The sequence below is a fragment of the Choloepus didactylus genome, chromosome 9, assembly GCF_015220235.1.
Source record: "Choloepus didactylus isolate mChoDid1 chromosome 9, mChoDid1.pri, whole genome shotgun sequence".
Classification (NCBI taxonomy): Eukaryota; Metazoa; Chordata; class Mammalia; order Pilosa; family Megalonychidae; genus Choloepus; species Choloepus didactylus.
Genome location: NC_051315.1, coordinates 111186860 through 111208357, shown reverse-complemented (window position 1 = coordinate 111208357; position 21498 = coordinate 111186860). Strand labels below are relative to the sequence as shown.

General features: G+C 57.8%; 2 protein-coding genes across 7 annotated transcripts; both read right to left on the bottom strand.

The window, feature by feature from the left end:
* Positions 1–249: 249 nt before the first annotated feature.
* On the bottom strand, positions 250–6327 carry CTDSP1 (CTD small phosphatase 1). 2 transcript variants are annotated; one of them, XM_037849048.1, is made up of 7 exons: positions 5688–6327; positions 4055–4203; positions 3559–3663; positions 3377–3433; positions 2632–2724; positions 2322–2507; positions 250–1908 (listed from the first exon to the last, which is right to left on the bottom strand). In XM_037849048.1, exons 1-7 carry the CDS (start codon positions 5752–5754, stop codon positions 1780–1782), a joined length of 786 nt encoding a protein of 261 aa, XP_037704976.1. In that variant the 5' UTR covers positions 5755–6327; the 3' UTR covers positions 250–1779. The 2 variants fall into 2 exon arrangements, with proteins under 2 accessions (XP_037704976.1, XP_037704977.1); XM_037849049.1 differs by having other exon boundaries at positions 3559–3660.
* A 712-nt stretch (positions 6328–7039) lies between these two features.
* On the bottom strand, positions 7040–19393 carry SLC11A1 (solute carrier family 11 member 1). 5 transcript variants are annotated; one of them, XR_005218736.1, is made up of 16 exons: positions 19196–19389; positions 18531–18664; positions 17618–17740; positions 17227–17346; positions 16302–16408; positions 15808–15878; positions 15359–15426; positions 15028–15183; positions 14106–14264; positions 12701–12790; positions 12479–12598; positions 11910–12059; positions 11405–11478; positions 10813–10966; positions 8886–10665; positions 7040–8414 (listed from the first exon to the last, which is right to left on the bottom strand). XR_005218736.1 is itself a non-coding variant. In XM_037849046.1 (16 exons), exons 1-15 carry the CDS (start codon positions 19200–19202, stop codon positions 10555–10557), a joined length of 1644 nt encoding a protein of 547 aa, XP_037704974.1. In that variant the 5' UTR covers positions 19203–19390; the 3' UTR covers positions 7040–9072; positions 10534–10554. The 5 variants fall into 5 exon arrangements, 3 of the variants coding, with proteins under 3 accessions (XP_037704974.1, XP_037704973.1, XP_037704975.1); XM_037849046.1 differs by having other exon boundaries at positions 7040–9072; positions 10534–10665; positions 19196–19390; XM_037849045.1 differs by having other exon boundaries at positions 7040–10665.
* Positions 19394–21498: the final 2105 nt, after the last annotated feature.

Below are 21498 nucleotides of genomic sequence, written 5' to 3'. Positions count from 1 at the left end.
GGCTGAGACGTGGAGTAAATAGCCATGCTAAGAGGCACGAACTGATCTGATCTAAAACTTGTGCGCAATCCCGCTGCCTTTCCGCTCCCAGGACGCCTGGGGCCGCCCCTTTCTCCACCACTAGCCCCCTCAGAGGAGTTTGCTGAAGCAAGAGTGAGACCTCAAGGAATACAGAGCAACCACAGGTATCAGACACGCAATCACAAACCCCACTTCAACTCGACCCCCCCAGTAACCACAGAGGCCGGATTGGGGGGTGGGGTCTGGCTTTCTTTAGTTTTCATCACATGGTGGGATTCGGTCAGAAAAGGCACTTATAGACTCAGCCCAACCCTCCTTCCCCCACCCCCAGCTCTCTGTTGGGGTGCTGGGGGAGCACATTTCCCCTTGATGTCCCCCTTGGCACTGGTCCGTGGGTTTGGGTTTCCCTGTCAGGCCCTGGGGAAGAACCCAAGGCAGTGACCTCCAAACACAGCACATAAAAGGAGGGGTTCCAGATACAGGATACAGGAGCTGGGATGGGAAAGCAGGTCATCCTGGGAGCTGCCCCCCAGCTAGCAGGGGGTGTGGCAGGGGGTGTGGCAGGGGGTTGCAGGAGGTGAGTTGGCACCAGGGAGGGGGCAGCTTGGCCAGGCTTCCTGGAGACCTCCAAGCCCCACAAAAAGGGTCCCACTTCCTGCAAATCCCCCAAAGGCACCAGTGAAGTGTGGGGTGGCTGGGAGGGGGGCACCAATTAAGTGCACCAATTAAGTGGTGAAGAGACACCCTCCCCCCTCCCCATTCAGCTGGTGGGCCTGGCACGGAGCTTGGCACAGAAAAGGTGCTCAATAAATGTTGGCTGAATGAATGAGTGAAGCAAAGGGGTGTGAGGGACAGAGGTCAGGGCCTGGGGCCCCTCGGCCCAGCTTGTTTCATTCAGAATATAGTAATTTAAAAAATGTAAAAATCCTTTCCCTCCCTCCCCCCCAATTTCCGGGCCCAGGAAAAGGGTGAGGGAGGGGTGTCTCAACCCCTACCCCTCCTCCCCTTCCCCTAAAAATCTATATACACATATACATATTTATATGGCACCAAATGGGGGCCTGTCTATACCCCCACACTCACAGCTGGGGGTACCAAGCCCTCGGGCCTGGCCATACTTGGTTAAGGCAGGCGTGAGGGGTTGGGGCTTGGGTGGTGGGGGGCAGTCCTCAGCCGTCGGCCCTGGAGGGCTGTACTCTGAGGTCTTGAAAGGTAGACCCCTGCTCCCTTCTCAGGTGGAAACAGACCATCTCCCCTCTTCTTTCTCCCAGGCAGTGATAAGGGAGGGGAGGGGAGGGCGGGAGACAGGCCGTCCCTGACCAGGATCACGCCCACACTCGGGGAAAGCTGGGCAGGGAGGGGGCTCTATGCAAGGCACTTTGTACCCACTGTTCCCAGGCCGGGGTGGGGGGCCAAGGCATGGGGCAGCAGGAATGCTCCCCTCAACAAGGGGCCCGATTTGGCAGCAGAGAAACATGGCAGCGCAGAGAGAAGACAGAGGCAGGGCCCCCACAGGTCCCCGAGGAGGGGACAGGGGTTCTAAGGCACTGACATGGAGGCCCAGGAGCTCATCACCCTCGGTGCAGGCTGCGGCCCCCTAGGCAGCCTGACAAGGCTAATGGGGGACACGCCTGCTGCCCCATGGCCCTGGGTGGGGTGGCCAATGGGTTTTCCTAGAAAAGAGCAGTGGGTGCCATGAAGTCCGTGTGTGAGGTGTAGGCAGTGGTCAGGGGCAGGTCCAGGCCCCATCCAGCCTGACTAGCTCCCAGGCCGAGGCTGCCTGAGCACCGAGTACACGTCGTCCACGCGGCTGAGTTGCTCAAAGAAGGGGAGGAGGTCCTGCAGCTCTGTGTCACTCATGTTGTCAAACCACGAGGCCACCGGCACCTGGAGGGATGGGGGCAGGGCAGTGAGGGGGTCAGGTGGCCCTGGGGGCAGGATGTCCAGCCCAGCTGGCCACGCCCCCGCTGGTCAGCCCGGCCGGCTCCTCGAAGTCCCACCACCCGAGACAGCCAGTTTCAGAAGTTTTCAAACTTTTCTGACAGCAACCTCCAGTAAAACACATTTATATATATATGCAACAAAGCAAAAGTTTCATGGAACAAGACCTAATCTTACTGCCTGCACTCCAATGTTTACTATTCTATTTCATTTTTTAACAAGTCCCAGTTGGGACCCACTAAATTCTGTTGCTCACTAATGGGGCAGTTTGCAAAACTAAAACTGCTCCAGTGCTCAGCCTGGAACCCAGCCCACGGTGGGAGGCCTCCACCCCAGGCCCCGTCCTGCCCAGCACTCACGGCGTTGTCTGGATGGAAGACGTAGGAGGCAGGCGAGTTGTCCAGGATGAGCACCCGCCGGAGGTCTCGGCCCAGCCGGCTCAGGTCCTTCACGTAGTTCCCACGGTGGAAGACGCACGACTCACGAAACAGCCGTGCCCGGAAGGCCCCCCACTTGTCCAGCAAGTCAGCTACTGGGTCTGCATACTGTAGCCAGGGGCAGGCAGAGAGATGGGTCATCCTGGGGCCAAGAGTGACCCCAAGGCCATCGCAGGCTTCAGGCGGCTGGGAGGGCAGGCTGCCCAGGATCCCTCGGGGGTGTGGAGCTCACCTTGGCAAGGCTGGCTGTGAAGAGCACACACTCGAAGAGCTCGCCCATTCGCTGCAGGAACTCGTCCACGTGGGGCCGCTTTAGCACGTAGACCTGGGGGTTGGGCCATTGAGGGGACTGCTGGCCAACAGGCCTGGGGGGAGTGGGGGGGGGGTGCTGGGGGCTGAGGTGGGTGGAGGAGGCAGAGGGACATGGGCAGCAAGCAGGGAGGCTGGTCCCAAGGGACAGTGGGCTCAACATGGCCAGGCATCCCAACCACCACTAGAGAAAACATGCACCCTCCTCAAAGAGGATAAAGATGAACTTCTGACTCCTGGTTCGGGCTCTACCTCATGCAGAATCACTAATTCCCCCACTCTTCCCCCACCACGGCATCAGCCAAATGCGGGGGCTGGGGTGGCCCCCTCACCCCAGGGCTGCAGGGCACCGGCCCCCGAGCCAAGTAATGGAGAACAGGCTGGACAGCACACAACCTATCCTGAATTACTTGAACTGGGTCCCGGGCAAGGTGGGGTGAGGGGCATGGCAAGGGTGGCCTCCGAGGAGCCCCCACTCTCTGCAGGCCCTGGAGTTGGGTCAAGTCCCCGAGGGTCTGGGTGACCTTGGACAAGTCTCAAACCCTCTTTGAGCCTCTGGCCTTCCACAGTCTATCAAAGTTCCATCCTGGGGCTCTCAAGGTGGGAGACGGAGCCTGGGGTCTGGAAGACCCAAGCCAAGCCCACCACCTCCTCCCGCTGTCCCTCACCTGGTGGACCACCCCATCAATCTCCACAGGGATGATGAAGTCAGCATTGTTCACTGGCTGTGGGGGGAAAAGAGGAGCTGGAGCTGGGGCAAGGAGCCCCCAACCCAGCCTAGACCCCCCTTCCAGGCCAGGGCAGGCCCCCCTCAGAGACCCAGGGCTGCGGGCTACTGGGCAGAGCCCACCTTGAAGGAGCTGTGCACCAAGGTCTCGTCCAAGTCGATGACCACGCAGATCTTGTCTGCGTCCTGGGCTTTGGCCTCGGGAAGCAGGTACTGGACCGGGGTCTGCTGTAGAGAGGTACAGGGCAGGCTGGGGCACCCCTCTCAAGCCCCAGCCATCCCTACTCCCCACATACAGGTTCCCCACCCCTTCCTAAGGAACCACAGTGGGGAGAAGAGACCCTTTCCCTGCAGCTTCTCTCTCTGGGTCTTACTTCTCCACCTGCAATACCAAGGAAAAGTTTCCACCTATGAGGGGAGAATTCAGATGCCCCTTAGCTGAGTGCCCTCCAACAGGTGACAGTCTGGGGGGCTCAGTAGGGGAGGGCTCACCTCTCGCCTTCCTTCTCGGTACCTTCCAGGGCCTCTAGGTGCAGCGTGAAAAGCTCAGTCGGGAGCCTCTTCGTGGGGGCTGATACTAGGTGCCCCTGCGACCCCCCCCCCCCCGGCTACCACGCACCTTGGGCACGGTGCCATTCTCCTCCACCAGCAGGGGTGCCCCGCTACGGGCAGGCAGGGCCTCCGCATCGTCACGGCACACGCAGCAGAAGAGTGAGTGGAGAATGCCCCGGCCTCGGGGCTTCTGGGAAGCCGCTGACTTCTGGTCACCTGGAGTGGGGAGGCCCAAGGTGGGGATGTGCACAACAGTCCGCTGAGGTATGTGAACGTGCCCAGGTGTGAATCCCTGAGTTGGAAGGCTCTGGCAGTTTCCCTTTCATCAGGAAGACACACTAAGGTGGGGGGCCTGCAATGGCCCCTGGGCCTCCCTGAAATGCCCGAGCCAGGGGCCCCACCTCACCAGCCTTTGCTTCAGGTCCCCCGTCACCAGCCCCTCTAGTAGGTCTAATGAATGCAGAAAGGTATCCACTTAGGGAGTGGGTTCCCAGAAGAACGGGCGTTAAGGGTGCCTGCCTTTTCCTCACAGCCTCCAGCACCGCTGAGGTGAAAGGCAGCAAAGGCGGCTGCACCCCCAGGCTACCTTACCTCAAGCGCCCCTGCTCAGTGGCACCCCCGCCAAGGAGGCCCCAGGCTCCTGTCGCCCACTCCCAACCCTCCCCACTCTCTTCGCCCTGCCCCTGGGTCCAAAGTCCTCCCTGAGGCTGGGCCCAGAGGCAGGGGGCGGGGACAACTCTGGCGGTGCTGCCTGAGGCCCGAGTGTCCCCGGGGCCATCTGTCGGACCCGCCTCCCCCGCCCCCACCCTGCCGGGACCTCCAACCTGGAGCGGGCCACCCGCGAGACTGGTTGACAGACCCACCCTCTGCCCTCTGCCCCCTGCCCCGGGGCCAGGCTAGGCTCCCGCGGGAGGTGGGCAGCCCTGGGGTAGGATGCCTTCCAAGCCCCTGAGACCAACATCCGGACAAGGAGGGACAGAACCCACCCCGGACCGGCAGACTCTTGGAGCCAGCCTAGGCGGGGTGGCTTCCCGGGTCCCTGCGTGTGTGCATAGGCCGGGCGCCCACGGGCCCGCAGCTGGGGTGCCGCGTGCCGGGTCCCGCGCACGGCTCTCTATGCGGGCGCGCTGGCGACCCTTGGACGTGGTTGCCTCTCTCTGTACCTCGGAGGAGCTCGGCGCCTTCACGCGTGACGCGGAAGTTTGTAGGGACCTTGTGTGTTGGTGGGAGATCCTTCCAACCCTCCCCAATTCACTGTCACGTCCGAGCCCCCTCCTCGGACCCAACCCGACCGCGGCTCAGAGGGGGGGGGCGGAGCCTCAGCGGGTGGCCTGAAGGCGCCCACTCCAACCCCCCATCTCCCAGCTCCATTGGCGCCAATGGGGGGGGAGGGGGCGAAGCGCCCAGGCACCGCGCACTGCCTGCCCGGGAGACCCCGAAGGAGTCCCTTTTCTAGCTCTGCCTCAGTTTCCCCACGTCAGAAGCATGAAGCACCCAAAAAGGCGCGAGGCCCCGCCCCATGTCTGAGCCTCCGCGAGTTCAAACTCCCTCCTCTCTCCCCCTGGGACTGGGAGCTCCGGTCCGGAGTCGGTCAGGGCCCAGGGAAGCAACCCGGACGACGGCGCCGGGGAGGTCCCGGCCCCCTCCTCCTCCCACCCCGCGGCTCCCGGGTTCTGGCCTCCACCCTGCAGACCCGGTACCTTTACTCCGCAGCGGGCTCCGCGCCTCCTCCTTGCTGATCTGAGTAATGACGGCCGAGCTGTCCATGGGGCCGGGCACTCTCCGCTCCGGCCGCAGTCTGGCCCCGGCGCCCGGCCTCCCCCCCGGCTCGGGCCGGAATCGGGGCGCGGGGGGGAGGGGAGGGGTGGGAGGGAGGGATCCCCGCTAGCTTCGGTGGGGAAGGGAGCCAGGCTCAAGGGGGGAGGGGGAGGGAGGGGTACGGAGGAAACTTTGTTACAACATGGAGTTTCCTCCCCGCGAGGCGGATGCAAACATGGAACCCGGACGCCGTTTCAAGGCTCCCCCTTAAAAGGGCAACGGCTTCGGCGTGATCTGGTCTCGGCCGCCGCTTTCATCACTTCTGGGGCCGGAGCGCCTTGGCGGGCGGGGAGGCGGGCCGGGCCGGGCCGGGTTCCTGCCGCGCTCCAGGGGGCGTCGCCTCTCTTCCTGCAGCCCGCCCGCGGGGCCGAGTCTCTGCGGCTGCGTGGCAGGGCCGGCGTCCGGCCCACAGTTCCAGGCCTCCGAGCGCCGGGGGCCAGGGTCCGCCCCGCCCGCCCGAAGGGCCCACGCCGGGGAGTGCCCCAGGGCGGCGCCGCTCCACCTCTGCGCATTCCCGGGGCGCGGACTAGCCGCTTCATCTGTAAAATGGGTGGTTTTTTCTGTCTAATGGTCGCAGAGGCCACCTCGCAGGGCAGTCGAAGCTCCAAACCGCTCTACAAATCCACAGAATTACACCTTTGACGGGATTGCGACGCTCACCACCCTCTGTAGTCTCGGAGCGAGGTGAACCGGTCTGTAGGGCGCGCAAATTCCAACTCCCCGACCCGGGTTACCCGCTGCCGACCTCTCCCTCCAGCTCCACCTGGCGCCCCGCACGCCCACCTCCCCTCGCGGGCGCCAACTCCCTAGCGTTCCCGCCAGAGCGCCAGAACGTCTCCAGCCCCCAGGTCCTCCTAAGCGCTGATCCCTCTGCCTGGAATGCGCTTCCTCTCCTTGCGCAGAGTCAAAATCCCCACCGATCTCGATGAAATGCCACCTTCTCCAAGAGACCTTCCCAGATATCCCTGGTTCCCGTACGCTGGCTACTCTGTGATTGTTGGGAAAGAGGGTTACTGAGACTTGGTTCTGTTCCCAAGTGCCCGCACTCAGTAGGCGGCGCCCGCACGCAGTGGGAGCTCAGTCCTTGTTGGCTCAGTGCCCCACCGGGGGGCCTCAGACAGCAACTGTTCATCTTAGAGGGTTTTAAACATCCGTTCCCCCCGGGGATGTGGGAGACGCGCCCTGACCAGCGCGGGGTGCACTTGGAAACGCCTATACTATGCGCTGTGAGGTCTTGAGAGGGTTTTGGGTTTTTTCTTATCTTTTTTTTTTTTTTCCTGTTTATGAAGTTCCTGCCATTCGTCATTACCATTTTGTGTTCACAATTTAAAAAATAATAATAACTCCAAGTCTTGACAAACACACCTCGGCACTTCCTTCCCCAACGGGCCTCGCGGCAGGGCGGGGCGGGCGCGTCCTGTCCCGTCCAGCCGCCGGGTGAAAGCGCGGCGCACGTCCGCCAGGCCCCGCGGAGGGGGAGCGGGAGGGGAGGGGAGGGGAGCGGGCGCCGGCCTGCGGGCGCGCCAGCTCCGGGCCCGCGACGGGAGGGGTGTGTCGGAGGCTGCGACTCCCACCCCCAGGCTGGATCCGACGGCCCTCCTCCTGCAGTTACGGCGTCCGCAGAGCCGCCATTACGGCACTTTACTTTCAGCACAACCGCTAGCATGTAGCGAACGCTTCCCCGGCGTCCCGCTCTGGCTGCGCCTTCTACCCCCTTAACTCATTTACTCCTTGGCACGACCCCATTTTTATCCTACTTCACAGATAAGGACACTTGAGTTCTGGGAAGTGAAGCGACCTCGAGTGGCAGGGGCGGGATTCCAGTTTCAAAACCGAGCCCCCTATCCTTAGAGCCGGCCTCCGGGGCGGAGTCTCAGCTTTATTTGAGGATACGGGGATCAGCACCGTTCCCAAAGGGAAGAGTGTCCCAGGACTCAGTGGGCCCCTGGCCCGAGCAGACCGGCTCACCTTCCGATTGGAGGTTTCCCCGTGAGGTTCAAAGTTGCTGAGGCGGAGGCGGGACAGGGCACTGGGCAGGGTCCGGCCACTGCCCCTCTCCCTACCCCCACCTCCTCCATCGGGCCACCCTGTGCTCGCAGGACTCCTCACCTGCCGCCCCTAACACACGGCCCGTATTGCCCCGTCCAAGCCAGTGCTGGTGGGGGGTCTCTTCCCTGGACGACCTTGCCTTCTCTCAGGCGCCATGGCGGCGGGGCCAAGGTACACCTCAGTTCTGTCTCCCAGGGTGGGGGTGATTGAGGAGGTGAGTCAGGAGGGTCTTTGTGAGACCCTCGTGTTCTGTTCTTTTGGGGGTGAGGGGCGGTTCTTTGGGTTTCTGCACTGGGCCCTTTGACTAGTCCCCCCTCTACCCCAGAAACTGGGGGTGTCTTCACCCACACAATTTATTTTCATCTGTTTCGTGGCTTTGCACCCCCAGAAACAAAGTCGTGGGGGCTGTGAATCAGGAAACCCCAGCCTCAGCTGGGCTCAGCCTGGCGACCTGTTCTCTTGTGCAGCACCTCAAGTTCTCGTTCTGCCAAATGGGGCTGGTAGGAGCCCAAACCGAGGGCAGGGGGCAGTGCAGAAGGCAGGGTGTCCTCAGCAAGCTCCTGAGGGAAAGGGGGGGGGCATCCAGGTCATGTCCAACCTAAGGGGCTAAAATGAGCTTCAAGAAGGGAAACAGCATTCCCTCCAAGTTAGATCTGAGCTTGGGAGCTGGGAGGACCAGGGCTCCTCTCCCACAGGGGTAGGTATGGATGTGCAGAGGGGAGGGGACTAGCCCCTTCTTGATCTCCTTGACCAGGAAAAGACTGACCTTAGCCAGGCCTCATCACTAACCCTTTTCCCCAGGCCCAGGGCCACCCCTTAGCTGGCCCTCTGGTCCCTGCCTCCCCCCATCTCCTTTACCCTCAAGTTCAGAGTCCTAGGCTTCACCATTCCTATGATCAGCCTGCCCATCCCTCTAGGGTCTCCCCAGTCCTGACCCATAAGTTGCCATTGGAGGGCCTCCTCAACAACTGCCTTTCCTTCTATTCTGCTTTCAGAACCCTCCCCAAGAATTACCTTCTTTGCTCCCTTACCTCCCTCTTTCCAGGTCTGGCCTGCAGGCAGTCATCTCATCCACTTTATAGTCGTTGTTGTTTATTTAGCTGTCTCCCCAGCTGGAGTGGCAGCATCTGGAGAACTTACATCTTTTTTTCAGGTCTTTGCCTCTGTCCCCTGCTTTTAGCCCAGGGCCTTGCACACGGCTTGAGGCCCAATTAATGCCTAGTGAATTGACAAGAGTAGTGTGTAGGGGGTACAGCTGGGGAGCACCTCCAGGGATATGGGAGACGGCTTTCTCCACTGCTCCCCCCATGCACTCCCTTCTTCAGCTGAGGTGCTCCCCATCTTCTCCAGGACCAAGCCTGGAGAACGAAGGGTGAGTGGCCCTCTTGTCCAAGACCCTCTCCTGCCACTGCTCTGGATGTGCCAGACCAGTTCTATCCTTTCCCTCCATGAGGGCCCCACTCTCATCGTAGCCCTTTTAAGAAAGAGGAAATTCTTTTCATAAACAAGCGCCTCAACCTGAGCGCGGAGCCCGGCTCTGCCTATCCCGCCGGGTTCCCGGGAAATTGTGTGTGTGGTGGTGGTGGTGGGGAAGCTTTCAGGCACAGCGCCTGCCCCAGGATCAACCCAGGGAAAAGACCTCCCTGCCTCGGCTCACCGCGCTCGTCCCAGCTCAGGGGCTAGAGTCCGGGAGACGGGAGGAGACAGGAGAGACCCGGGGAGCCTAGAAACAGCCCAGGGAGCGTCTGTAAAGAGCAGCCCCTGCCCGGGCGAAGGGGCGCCAGTCCGCTCCCAGGGGCCAGAGGGGTTCCCCGCCCACATAGCAACCCCACCTCCTCACCAGGGCGGTTTCAGGGGCCCCCGAAGCGCTAGACCCGAGTGCCCGCCCCCAAGGCCGGGAGGGGTGAGGCTGAGGCGCGGAGCGCTGACGGCAGGGACAGTTCCTGCCCCTAGGGGGAGCTGGGAGCTAGCTAGCGCCCAGGGAGCGTTAACTGCGCGGCGGCGTGGGAGTCCTGCAGCCCTGTACCCTGGGGAGACGGCAAATGAATTGGGCCTCGGAGGCAGGGACTCTTGGGTTCCTTATGACCTGGAGCTTGTAGGGAGAAAAACCGCGCTTCTACTTGACTGCCTGGAATATGGGTTGAGGACGGAAGAGGAAACCTGAGGCCACTTAGCCGAGGGTAGGAACGGACCAGACTTTCGAGTAGGGAGGTCTTGATGGTTCTGAGATTGTGTGCCTCCTTCCCGGTTTCCGTTCCGCTGCTCTTTTGATGAGAAGTCAACTAACATTTATTTAGCATTCATCAGTCTCTATTTTAAGTGCCAGTTTGGAGTCTCTGTCCTTCCCCCACTGGGTGGGTCTGGGGTCTGTTAGGGTCACCCCTATAGATGCTTGATACATATTTTTTAAAATAATTTTTTGTTTTTTTTTAGCCCCCAAGTGCCAAGTACTGTGCTAAAGTGCTATAAATCCTTTGCAAAGTTGGTGGTGTCCTCAGATGAGGACACTGAGGTTAATAATTTGTCCAGGCTGGGAAGCAGCAGGTCCCGTTATGGAACCCAAGCCTGCATGCCTCCCAAACTCTCCCACTCCATCTTGCTGCCTCTTTGCCCACCCCTTCCCCCATCCAGCAGGCCAGACGGCTCAGGTGTCTGCCCTCCTCATCCCCCTTCCCTCACCAAGCCCTGGGTGGGAGCTTTTTAAGAAGTCTCCCCCTTCTCCTGCTCCTCTTGAGGGATTCCATACAGGAAGTGTTGGTGGGAGCTGTGGGCCAAGAAGGTGGCTCCGTGGGCGATGCAACAGGTCCAGACCTGGAGGAGGGGTAACCATGAGGGAGGGTGGGGAAGGGGCGGGACCTCTGGGTAAGCCTCCATGAGTCACACCCCCTCACACCCTTCATCTACTGCCTCCTCTCCTTGCCTCCCCAATCTCCAAGGTGCCCCCTGGCCCCCTAGTACCAGGTAGGTGGTGAGGCCCAGGTAGGCTGCAGCCAGCAGGGGTACCAGACCGAAGTAGGCAGGATGGGGAAGGCTGGGCAGGTAGCTGACCACGAAGTAGAGGTTGATGGCACAGACCAGCGCCATGATGGAGGAGGTGACAGCCTTGCTCAGCCTGGGGGACAGGTGGGGGTGGGGGTGGGGTCAGGACTGGCTGGATGCAGTTGGACCACCCGCACCTTCTCCTCCTCCTCCTCCAGTGCCCACAGCCAGCCCAGGGCTCTTGGGGAGGGAAGGGGATGTGCAAAGTCTGCTTCTCTGGGCTGTGGAGCCTGGAGCAGGCCCGTAGCTCACCTCTTCCCCTCTGGGCCCTCCTAGGCTCCTTAGGCTCCACACTGGTGGGATTCAGCAAGAGTGGAGTTTGAGATGAGGGTGAGGAACTCAGCCTCTAGAAACAGACTCCTAGGGTTCGAGTCCTGGCTCACCCACTTACTAGCTGTGTGACCCTGGGCAAGTTTCTTAACCTCTCTGAGCCTCTTCATCTGAATATTGGTTGGCTGTGAGGATTAAATGTAATAATCCAAGTCCAGTGCTTGGCATGGGGAATACTCACCTGCTACTGGCAAACTCCTGCATGAGGGCAGGCATGCTGGTGAAGGTGAGGATGGGCAGCACGGCGAAGGGGAGCTGGGGAGAGCAGCGGGGGGATGGGGTTGAGGCACCCTGCCCCAAAATACAGCGAGGAGGGGAGGAGTTGGCCACCCTCCACTTTGAACCTCAGTTTTCCCATCTCTATGCCTTCCAAGGGTGTGATGCTCCAAAGCTGGAGACTCACTTGGGGGGCTCTGGCACCAGACTCCCTGAGTTTAAATCCAAGCTCTGCCACGTGACACAATTTAGTACATCAGTTTCCCCATCTGTATACCGGGGACAGTGGTGGTTCCTACCTCCTGGAGTGGGAGATACAAACCATGACACGAACCACATGGCAGCATATAAACAAATAGTACCCGGCAGGCCGGCTCGATCCGATTCGGGAGATGGGGAGATGGCTGTGGTTCCTGTTTAGCTCTGCAGGGGGCTGGATGGGAGCCCCACCCCCACCCCCGCCGGCTCACCAGCAGGCTCTGCAGCACGTTAAGCAGGTCGTTGAGGCCCGACAGGTCCCTCACATCCCTGAAGACAGCCACCAGCACGGTAGGCAGGATGGCACAGGAGCGGGTGAGGAGGACGCGTGCGAAACGTGACCACCGCAGCCTCAGGAAGCCCTGGGGTGTGGGGTGGGCACCTTGGTGATGGTGGGCAGGCCTGGGAATTCCAGGGGAGAGGCCCCCTGGCTCCCCATGGCCCACCTCACACCTCCGGGGCACCTCTGTTTTCCCACCGTTGAAATGGGGGAAGGGGGCGCATCTTTGTCCCTAGGTGGTGGGTGGGGATGGGTGAAGAGAGATGGGGGGATCTCTCTCCCACAGGAGGTAGCTGAAGACTAAACAGTAATTGGGAAAAGATCCCCGCTAGTCCTGAATCTGCATCCCGGGGCCAGTCGTCTCACCTCTCTGAACCTCAGTTTTCTTATCTGTGAAGTGGGGCTTATAACGGCACCCGCGGGGCTAATTTAGGGATCAACAGGCCTGTCCGAGACCTGTGGGCCCGTGGTCCTCGGATCCGGGGCCGCCCCGGGTCCCACCTCCATCACGAACTGTCCCGCGTAGGTGCCCGTCATGGTGGAGCTCTGCCCGGCAGCCAGGAGACCCACGGCCCAGATGTAGAGGGCTGCGGGGCCGAAGAGGCAGCCCAGGATCACGCCCTGGACGGGCGGGGTGTGGTCAGACCTATGGCCCCGCCCCGCCCCTCGCGCGCAGACCCCGCCCCCTCAGTGGGCGGGGCGACCCCTCCGCCACGCTCTCACCCCTTGGTAAATGTCCACTTCCACGGTCTGGTTGTTCTTGGGGAAGATATGGGCGTAGTCGTGGAGGCTGCTGTGGGCACAGACGTTGAACTGCGGGCACCGAGAGGGGGAGGGGAAGTGATCGCCAGGCCTTGACCAGGGGTCGAAACTGGCGGCCGCGGGCTGAATCTACCCATACATTGTTTGACTAATGAAGTTGAGCTTTGTGGAAAAATAGTGAGTGTGGCCAACGTTTAAAATGAAAAGATAGCACATGAGAACCCGCATTTCCAGCTTTCTTGGATTTGGAAGAGCTGGCATTACCACAGAGACAGTTGGCTGGAATTGACTGAAGCCACCCCACAGCCCCCTCTTCCTTCCACCCGACCCCCTCTGCCACCACTCTGCAGCCGGCTGGCCCTGAAGACGCGAGTCTGCAAACCCAAATCCATTTGATCTCAGTCCTTATGCCTTGAGCGAAGTGAGACCCAGGGAGGGTCAGTGAAGTCTTAACGTCACAAAGCATGCAGTGGCAATGCCCGGGTCCCTGGAGGCCTGGCCAGTGCTTGTTAGAGCCTCATGTCAGAGACCCACTCAGAAAGGGAGACAGACAGAGGGCCCAAATCCCAGAGAGCCAGGGAGGGGCTGGCGGCTCCTTTCAGAGTGGGCACCAGCGTCACCTCCTCCAAGAGGCCTTTCCTGATCACTTGGGCTAATGTAGCCACCTGGCCCCCAATTATGTTCCATCACCCCTTTATCAGCTTCATAGCATTGTGCACACTCTATACGGCCCTTGCTTTTTATTTACTGACTTGTTTCCTGTCTGCTTACCCCCTCCCTATTTAAATCCCAAGAGGACAGGGTCTTTGTATTGCGACTGCTTATCCCCAGGGTCTAGGACATTGTCTGGTACCTAACAAATGCCCAGTAAATATCTGCTGAATGAATGACAGTTTATCTGCTGACAATGAAGAGTCTCGGGAGAGGGAACTCAGAGAAGAAAATGACCACCTGCATATTCCCAGCTCCATGCTCAGGCGTCCCCTCCTCCTAAAACACCCTCATTGCAGTTTGCTGGGCACATCCTGCCCATCATTCAAGGTGCAAATGGAGTACTGGGTCACCCAAGGCTCAGCTCCTCCCTCCCTTTTGCCTCCTGTGGACCCTGGTGTGGGTATGACCCTCTAAGGGCCTGACTGGGGTTAGGGTTGGCATGCAGGGATGGAGGAGCTGTATCTCTCCAGTGGGGTGGGAAAAGGGCTCCCAGCCAGAGGCCAGTGTCAGGTACTCCCTCCCTCCACCAGGCCCTGGAGTGCAGGCAGGGACTCAGAGGCTCTTAGCTGCATGGCCTGGAGTCCCCAGCAGAACTCGCAAGGTGCGTGTGTATGGGGCACGGACACAAGTGCAAGGGGAAGCTCTCGCTCACCGCAGCCTGGTTGGTTTGCTGGTAGAAGGCCTGCCCAAAGACGGCCATGACGAAGAGATTGATGATGAAGGAGACGGACAGGGCGATGGTGGCCTCAATCAGGAAGTACATATTGGCTTCTCGGATGTCCGCCCGACGGGACCGGTCTATCTCTCGAGACTGTGAGGGTCAAAGGGGAGCACAGGGCCAGAGTCCATCAGAGCCAGCCCAACGCCCCCGTCCCCCGCCTCTGTCTCCAGTTCTTCCTAAAGCCCCTGATGTGGCAGTCGGGGACAGGATCTCTGCCCTTGCCACAGAATCTCTGCCCTTGCCACAGAGACTTGGTCCGCAGTGACCAACTGTGTGAATGAAGGAAGGCTGACCTTCTAGGCCCTGTGAGAGCTGGCCCCTGCCCTGCTTTCTCTTCGGCCCTGACATCTTCCTTCACAGTCACCATGCTCCTTCCTCAAGCGGGCCCAGTTTATTTCTACCCCAGGACCTTTGCACTTGCTGTTCTCAAGGCTTGGACTATCTTCTCCCCAGGTCTTCCTTTCCATCCTTCAGGTCTCAAAGTTCACCTCCTTAGAAAGCCCTTTCTTGACTACCCCTTCTAAAGTAGCCTCCTCCTCAGTCATTCTCTAATCCATTTCCTTCATGCGTTTCCCAATCCATAATTATTTATTTGTTTACTTACTAATCGTTTGTCTCCCCCATTAGAATGCAAGCTCTAGGAGGACAGGGGTCTTTTTTTTTTTTTCATCACTAACTCCCTAGTGCCTGGCACCCAGGAGATCCTACATTATTAGATGTTGAATAGAGAATCATTCACTTCCCACCTAAAACCATTACGGCCAGCGCCGAGGGGGCGGGGCTCCAGGCTTGGAGGAGGGGCCTGCAGGCCCTAAGAGAACGGGGCACCCTCCCTCCCCTCCCCTCTGCTCACCTTGACCAGGGCCGAGTGCAGGTAGATGTTGTGGGGCATGATGATGGCTCCAATGATGCCCACGGCCTGTAGCAGCTCGCGCTGGCCGCAGCCGGGGCACGAGGGCAGGAACAGGCCCCGAAGAAGGGCTCCCTGCTCCGGACGCGCCACCACGTACTGTGGGGAGGAGCCTCATCAGGCCAAGCCCCGCCCCTGCCCCGCCCATTCTCACCGATTCTCACCCCCACCACCCCACCCCTACGGAGCGCTGCTGAGGGCTTCTCCTTGCTCTCAGGCTATGCAGGAGGAAGCGAGAGGGGTTGCTTTGGGGCGTTTATGTTTCTGGCCTCACCTCATAGCCGAAGGTCAAGGCCATAATGGTAATAAGGAATCCGAAAAATGCTTCCAGCTTCCGCAACCCTGAGGGGAGGGCAAAGGGGCAGAACAAAAAATGGTAAAAACAAAAACAATTATTTATGGCTGATATTTTTGAACACTTTGTACCAGGCATTGTGCCAAGTGCTTAGCATATACTACTTCGCTGTATCTGCACAACAGCCCCGTGGTATTTGTGTTATTACTGTCCCCTAGATTATAGATGAAGAAACTGAATTCTAAGTAACTTGCCCGAGGCCACGCAGCTAGAGTGCGGAGCTCGGGCTGGTGCCCAGGTCTCCTGACCCCACGGCCCTCCTCTCAGGGCCCTTCTCTCAGCACAGGCCGAGCATGTGCAGAGCTCCCCACAGGCCCAGCTCTGCAGCCCCCTGCATCACCCCACTGGGAGACAAGGCACACACCTACCATAGTTATCCAGGAAGAGGAAGAAGAAGGTGTCCACGATGGTGATGAGGACGCCACCCCAGAGTGGGATTCTGAAACCAGAGTGGCTGGGTCAGTCCAGCCTGGGCTGGGGGCCAGGAATCCCACCCTCGGGACTGGAGACTGTGGAATCTGGCTCCGGGTGGGCAGGGACCCCGGAGGCCCCAGACAGCTCAGAGAGGGGAGTGTCAATGTGTCGGGGATGGAAAGATGGTGAAGAATGCTCTAGTAAAGCCAAAGCTGGGTGGAGGATCAGGCATGGCAGGAAGCTTGTGGCTGTGGTCCTGGCATCCGCATGACCCACACGCTATGTGAATTTAGACACATCACTTTACGTCCCTAGGTCTCAGTTTTCCCATCTGGCAAATAGGGGGACAGCCTTTCTTCAGAGGGGACTGCAGGATGAAGTGGAATTGGGGAGAAGTCGCAGTTTTTCCCAGCCCTGGGCTGAAGAGCAGGGCCCACTGTGGCAGTACCGTCCCACCGACAGCAGATTGAATGCAATAGCTGTGCCGATGACCTCTTGCATGTCTGAACCCACAATGGCCAGCTCGATGGTCAGCCAGAGGAGGGTGCGGGGCACCTGTGGGGAAGGAGATAACCTGTCATCCAAGCTGTGCCAGTTATTTGTCCATTGTCTCCTAGCCCTACACTCACCTTTCAGTACTCTACGCTAGACTGCTGGGCCACAAGCCTGCAAACTACATTTGCAAGACAGCCTTGCCAGCTGGTTTCCAGTTAGGTTTTGTAGAAAACACTTATGGGAGATCAAAAGACAGGGAGAAACCATTTTTTTTTGCTGCTTCTGGTGATGTTTCTGGCAGCAGCAACAGCAGGCAACTGTGGCTCTCTCAGCCGTGCTAGGTATTTTGAAAGTGGTGGCAATGGCTCCAGAAGCTCAGCAGTCAACGATGGCTCTTGGGCTCCAGCCCAGCGGTGTAGAGGTTTTCAAGCCCTTCCAATATCTCTGCAACTAAATCTCTGTGTTAAATTCCTTTGAAGTATCTAGTTGTATAATTTCTGTTTCTCTGACTGGACACTGACTGATAAAACAGCCATGTCCACAGTGCCCACCCTAATCAGTAACCATCTCTAACTGATGCCTAACATTTATCACATCCACCCCAGCAATGACCATCCCAGAGCTGATGGCCAACTATTTTTTGCCTTGGGCAAGTCACTTCCCTAGGTTTCAATTCCTCCTTCAGTAAAGTGAACAAGGTGTCTCTAATGTCCCTCTCTATGTATGTGCTATTAGTTTGAACCTCAGCCTTCTCATCTATGAAGTGGACTCGTGACATCCCATGTCAGATGATGTATCTCTTTTATCATGAAAGCTGTAAATGGCTGTTCAGTGTTTGGGGCCTATGTGTGGTTCTGGTTCAGGCCCACTGACCTCACCTTAGGGTAGTAGAGATGACAGACCTCACCCAAGTCCTTGCCTGTCACTGTGCCCAGTCGGGCAGCCAGTCGCTGGCAGAGCAGGCCCAGTACCGTGGCCCATAGCAGCACCCAGAGCAGCTGTGGAGAAGGCAGGGTGGGACCTTTAGCCAGTAGGACCAGTCTCAGACAACCCGAGCAAGAACACAGCTCCCCGTGCACATGCTACACCCTGGTGGGCCCTGTCCTTGGGACCCTTTTCTGGCCCATCTTGAACTTAGCACCTGTTCCTGGGAACATCATCTGTCCAGGCTACCCTGGAGAAATGTCGTGAGCGGGGGTCTCCACCCACTTACTCTGGTCACACACACACACACCCACAGGGCCCCCACCCTGGTGCCAACTTGGGTACTTTGAATCCAGCCACAGCGCCGGCCTGCAGATCCGACTCGATGTTTCCCGGGTCCAGGAAAGCGATGCTCATGAGAAAGCCAGGCCCTGTGAAGGCCCACAGTTTCCGCAGGCTGAACGTGCCCTGGGAGTGGGAGCAAGGGTAGTGAGGGTCCTAGGTATAGGGCCAGATAGCAGCTGGCCTTGGCCAGACCCCAGCTGAGCCCCGACAGGCTCTCCAGCCCAGGCTGGCAAGCTCTGCCCTTCATACCCTGTTCCTGAAGCTGCCACCCTGTGGGTCCAGAAGGCGTGGGGTGGGGGAAACTGGCAGGATTTGGTTGATTACACTGAATCCGCTTTCTGGATCTGTCACTTCCTGCAGTCTGCCTGCCTCTCGCAGACCCTGACTCAGCACGTCCTTGCAGACCCTGACTCAGCATATCCTCAGAGCCCAAAGGGGGTTGATTTTCAGGGACCAAGCCTCTCTGGCCCAGCTCTTCTCTCCCCAACCTCTTTCCACTGAGGCTAGAGGTCACCTCCACCCCCAACCCAGGTTCAGGACTTGGGCTGTCAGCCTGCAGATCTGCTAAAGATTCTGGACAGGGTGACAGGGCTCCAGCCTGCAGCCTCCTCCAATTCTCCCCATATCCTTGTCTGGGTCATTTTCTTCAATGCTAAAACAAATAGAACTCCTATCTTCATTTGCCCCAGGCCCCTTTCCCTTCATATGAAAGCTGAGATTCATTCCGAAAACCATTTGACAATACTGAGCGCCTTTGCCAGGCCCTCTAAGCACTGGAGTCAGAGTGGGAAGGAGGCAGGAGGCAGCTGCTGCCGTATGTCACTGCTTCACAAGCAGACCCCCGCCCAGCCTGTGAGAGCCCATATGATCCTACTAATCCTGCAAGATCCTGGGAACTTTCCAGCATTCTCACCGGTTCTGCAGCTGGGATGAGGATCGTCTCGCTCAGGTAGGGCCTTCCGGGAGGTGCTGGCTGTGGCTCTGGGCTGGATGGGCTGGAGATGGAGCCATAGCTGGGCCTGCTCAACCTTTGGGGTTCTCTGTAATCTGTGTGGGGCCCAATGGGACATGACGAGTGACCTGCCTTTTGCCAGGGCCCCAAGTTTAAGCCCTCTGCTATAGCTCCCTCCCTGCCTGCTCCATTGGCAAAGGGGAGAAATTGAGGTCCAATGAAATCGGGAGCCCTGACGCCCATCTGGGGTCCATCACTTCTACCCATCCAGACTTTCTAGCAATTCCACTTTCCTCCCATGTGAGCCCAGTGATTCCTAAATCCAGATCACTCTCTCCACAGAGGATGTGTGAGGGACATAACGTCCGAAGAGGGCAAACCAGAAGACCTGTCTGCCCCGTAGCCCCACTTCCTGCCTCTCCAGAAGCTGAGGAAGCCCCAGGACCTCCATTCCGCAGAGATCAGATGAGGAAAGCTGTGCCTTTGGGCATGCAAAGCCCCTACCCTGGGCTGGTGCCCAGAATTGTGGCCCAGCCCAGAACTTGCATCAGGGACCAGGAGTCACCCCCAGCTCTGGTCTCCATCCCCTCACACCAGGCTCTCTGACCGTGGAGGCAGCTACTCACCTTTCATGAGGACGCAGGCTTCGGGGAGGCTCTGAGGGTGAGCGCTGTGCTGCGCTGCTCCTTACCCTGTACTCACTGGGTCCTGGTGTACAGGAGCTGGGGTGCCCTCACCCTCTCGCCCATCCTCAGTGAGGCTCAGGCTGTCCTCCCATCTCTTACCTCACCACTGGCACACTCACACACAGAGGGTGTTGTGAAATATTTTCCAAAGGCAGAAGTGGCCGGCTCTGGCGGAAGGGTCTGGTCACCCACAGCCCAGACTTTTGTTCCCCTTCCAGCCTACTCTATACCTCCCAATACCTCTGGCCCCCTTCCAGGCACCCCATGTTCTGTGACTCCCAAGTTAACTCTGATTTCAGTCACTTCCCGCCATTTGGACAGTCATTTCATGTCTGCATCACATGACTGGCACCACCCACCCCCACCCCCACCACTGGTCAGGTCCTTCTCATCTTCAGTCTGGAGGCTCAGGACCACAGGTTGGCCTCATCGGAGGAGTCCTCATGGCTCCCCAGGCCTCAGTTTCCCACAGGGGAAAAGACCTTCCAGGCACTGCCAAAAACACATGCACTGAAGATTCAGGGCAAGGACATCCTCAGAAGAAAGGGGCACTGAAGGGGAAGGGGTCAAAACCCTGGTTCTGGTCCTGGTTCTGCCACTGAATCACTCGAGATTGTAACCAGGTCATGCTTCCTCTTTGGGCTCAGGCTAGCTAAGGGGCCAAAAATTCAGGTTCCTAAGAACAGAGGTGAGATAAATGGTGGCACAGATTGGGGGTGAGAAAACAGTGCAAACAGAATACATCTATGGGCTGGACCCTCCTTAAGGGTTATCAGTTTGTAACCTCTGGAGAGATGTTGGGCAACATTATTCCAGTCTAAATTTTTTCTCACCACCAGCTCCTGTACTCCTTTCTTCCCTCCTCTAGGGTCTTCTCCCTTCCAGGTTCACTCATGCTCCCTATCCTATGTCTTCCTATTCTGCCAAGAAAATTCAAAATCTAAATTGTTGTGGGATCTCAAACTCCAATTTCTGCAGCCTCAGATTCCAGAGAAAATAGTCATCAAACCCAGACCTGATCTGGGTTATGATTGATCCCCATGCTAAGTCAAAAACTTTAGACAAGGCTTGGGAGCTCAGGGTGGGGAGCAGCAGCCAATTTCCTGGGGTCTCCATTGGTAGGGGAGGCTGGGGAGACTGGAGAGGTGGCAGTGTGGGAAAAGGTGGCATGGTGGATGAAGAGGAAACAGCAGCATCATAGTTTGTCACTGTGCAATCCTATTACTCAAGGTACTGCCATAAACTCTGACCTCTGTGGCTTGCAAACATTTCCCAATCACTATCTTGAACTCATGTGGGGATGGCTGGGGCTAGAATATCTTCCTCTTTGCATCTTTTCTGGGGCCTTTCCCACAGACAGGAAATCAGTAAATGCAATCGATTGATGATTTCTCGGTACAGTGCACAACATCTAAATTATAGAAGAGATAGTATAGTGTAATGGTTAAGAGTGAAGGCTCTGGGCAGAGTGCAGGGGAGCAGGAAGCTACATCAGAAAGAGTTCCAGAAATATGCATAGGTGTCCCCTTGGATCTGTTCCTGAATACTATTTATGCATGTGTAGGGTGAAATTCAATAATACTGGGTAAAGAGTATCCAGGGAACTGTAAGCTGAACAATTCTCAGAGCTCACAGAGGATTGGGAGGGATTTAAGTTCTGACTAACCAGATTGGAGAATCCTTGTTTAACTCCTGGCACATTCGGTGAAGATCCCAGAAGGGTCACATTTTAGTAGTAGGGCTAAATATCCCCAGATTAAAGGTTAGTAAAGTCTATGCTCAAGTATTCAGAGGAAAGCATGAACATAAAGAGGAAATAAATGGAAGATATTTTTAAAATGGGATTTATACTCCTAAAAAATACAATATCTGAAATGAAAAATTCACTAAATGGGATTAATGAAAAATTATACGGAAGAAAAAGAGATTAATGATTTTTCTTTTTAAAAATCAGCTGTATAAAAATATAGTTCACATAATCATATAATTCACTCTTTTAAAGTTACAATTCAGTGGTTTTTAATATATCAACAGATATTTGCAACCATCACCATCATCGATTTTAGAACATTTTCATTACCTCAAAAAGAAATCCTATGGGTGGGGGGAACTTCCAGGAAGATGGAAGAGTAGGGGAGGTGGATTGGGCTTCTTCTCTCTGAAAGAAACTAGAGAGGGGCTGGAGGATGCCTGGGACTATGGTTGCAGGTTGCAACTGGCCATAGAGGGACCCCTACACTTTA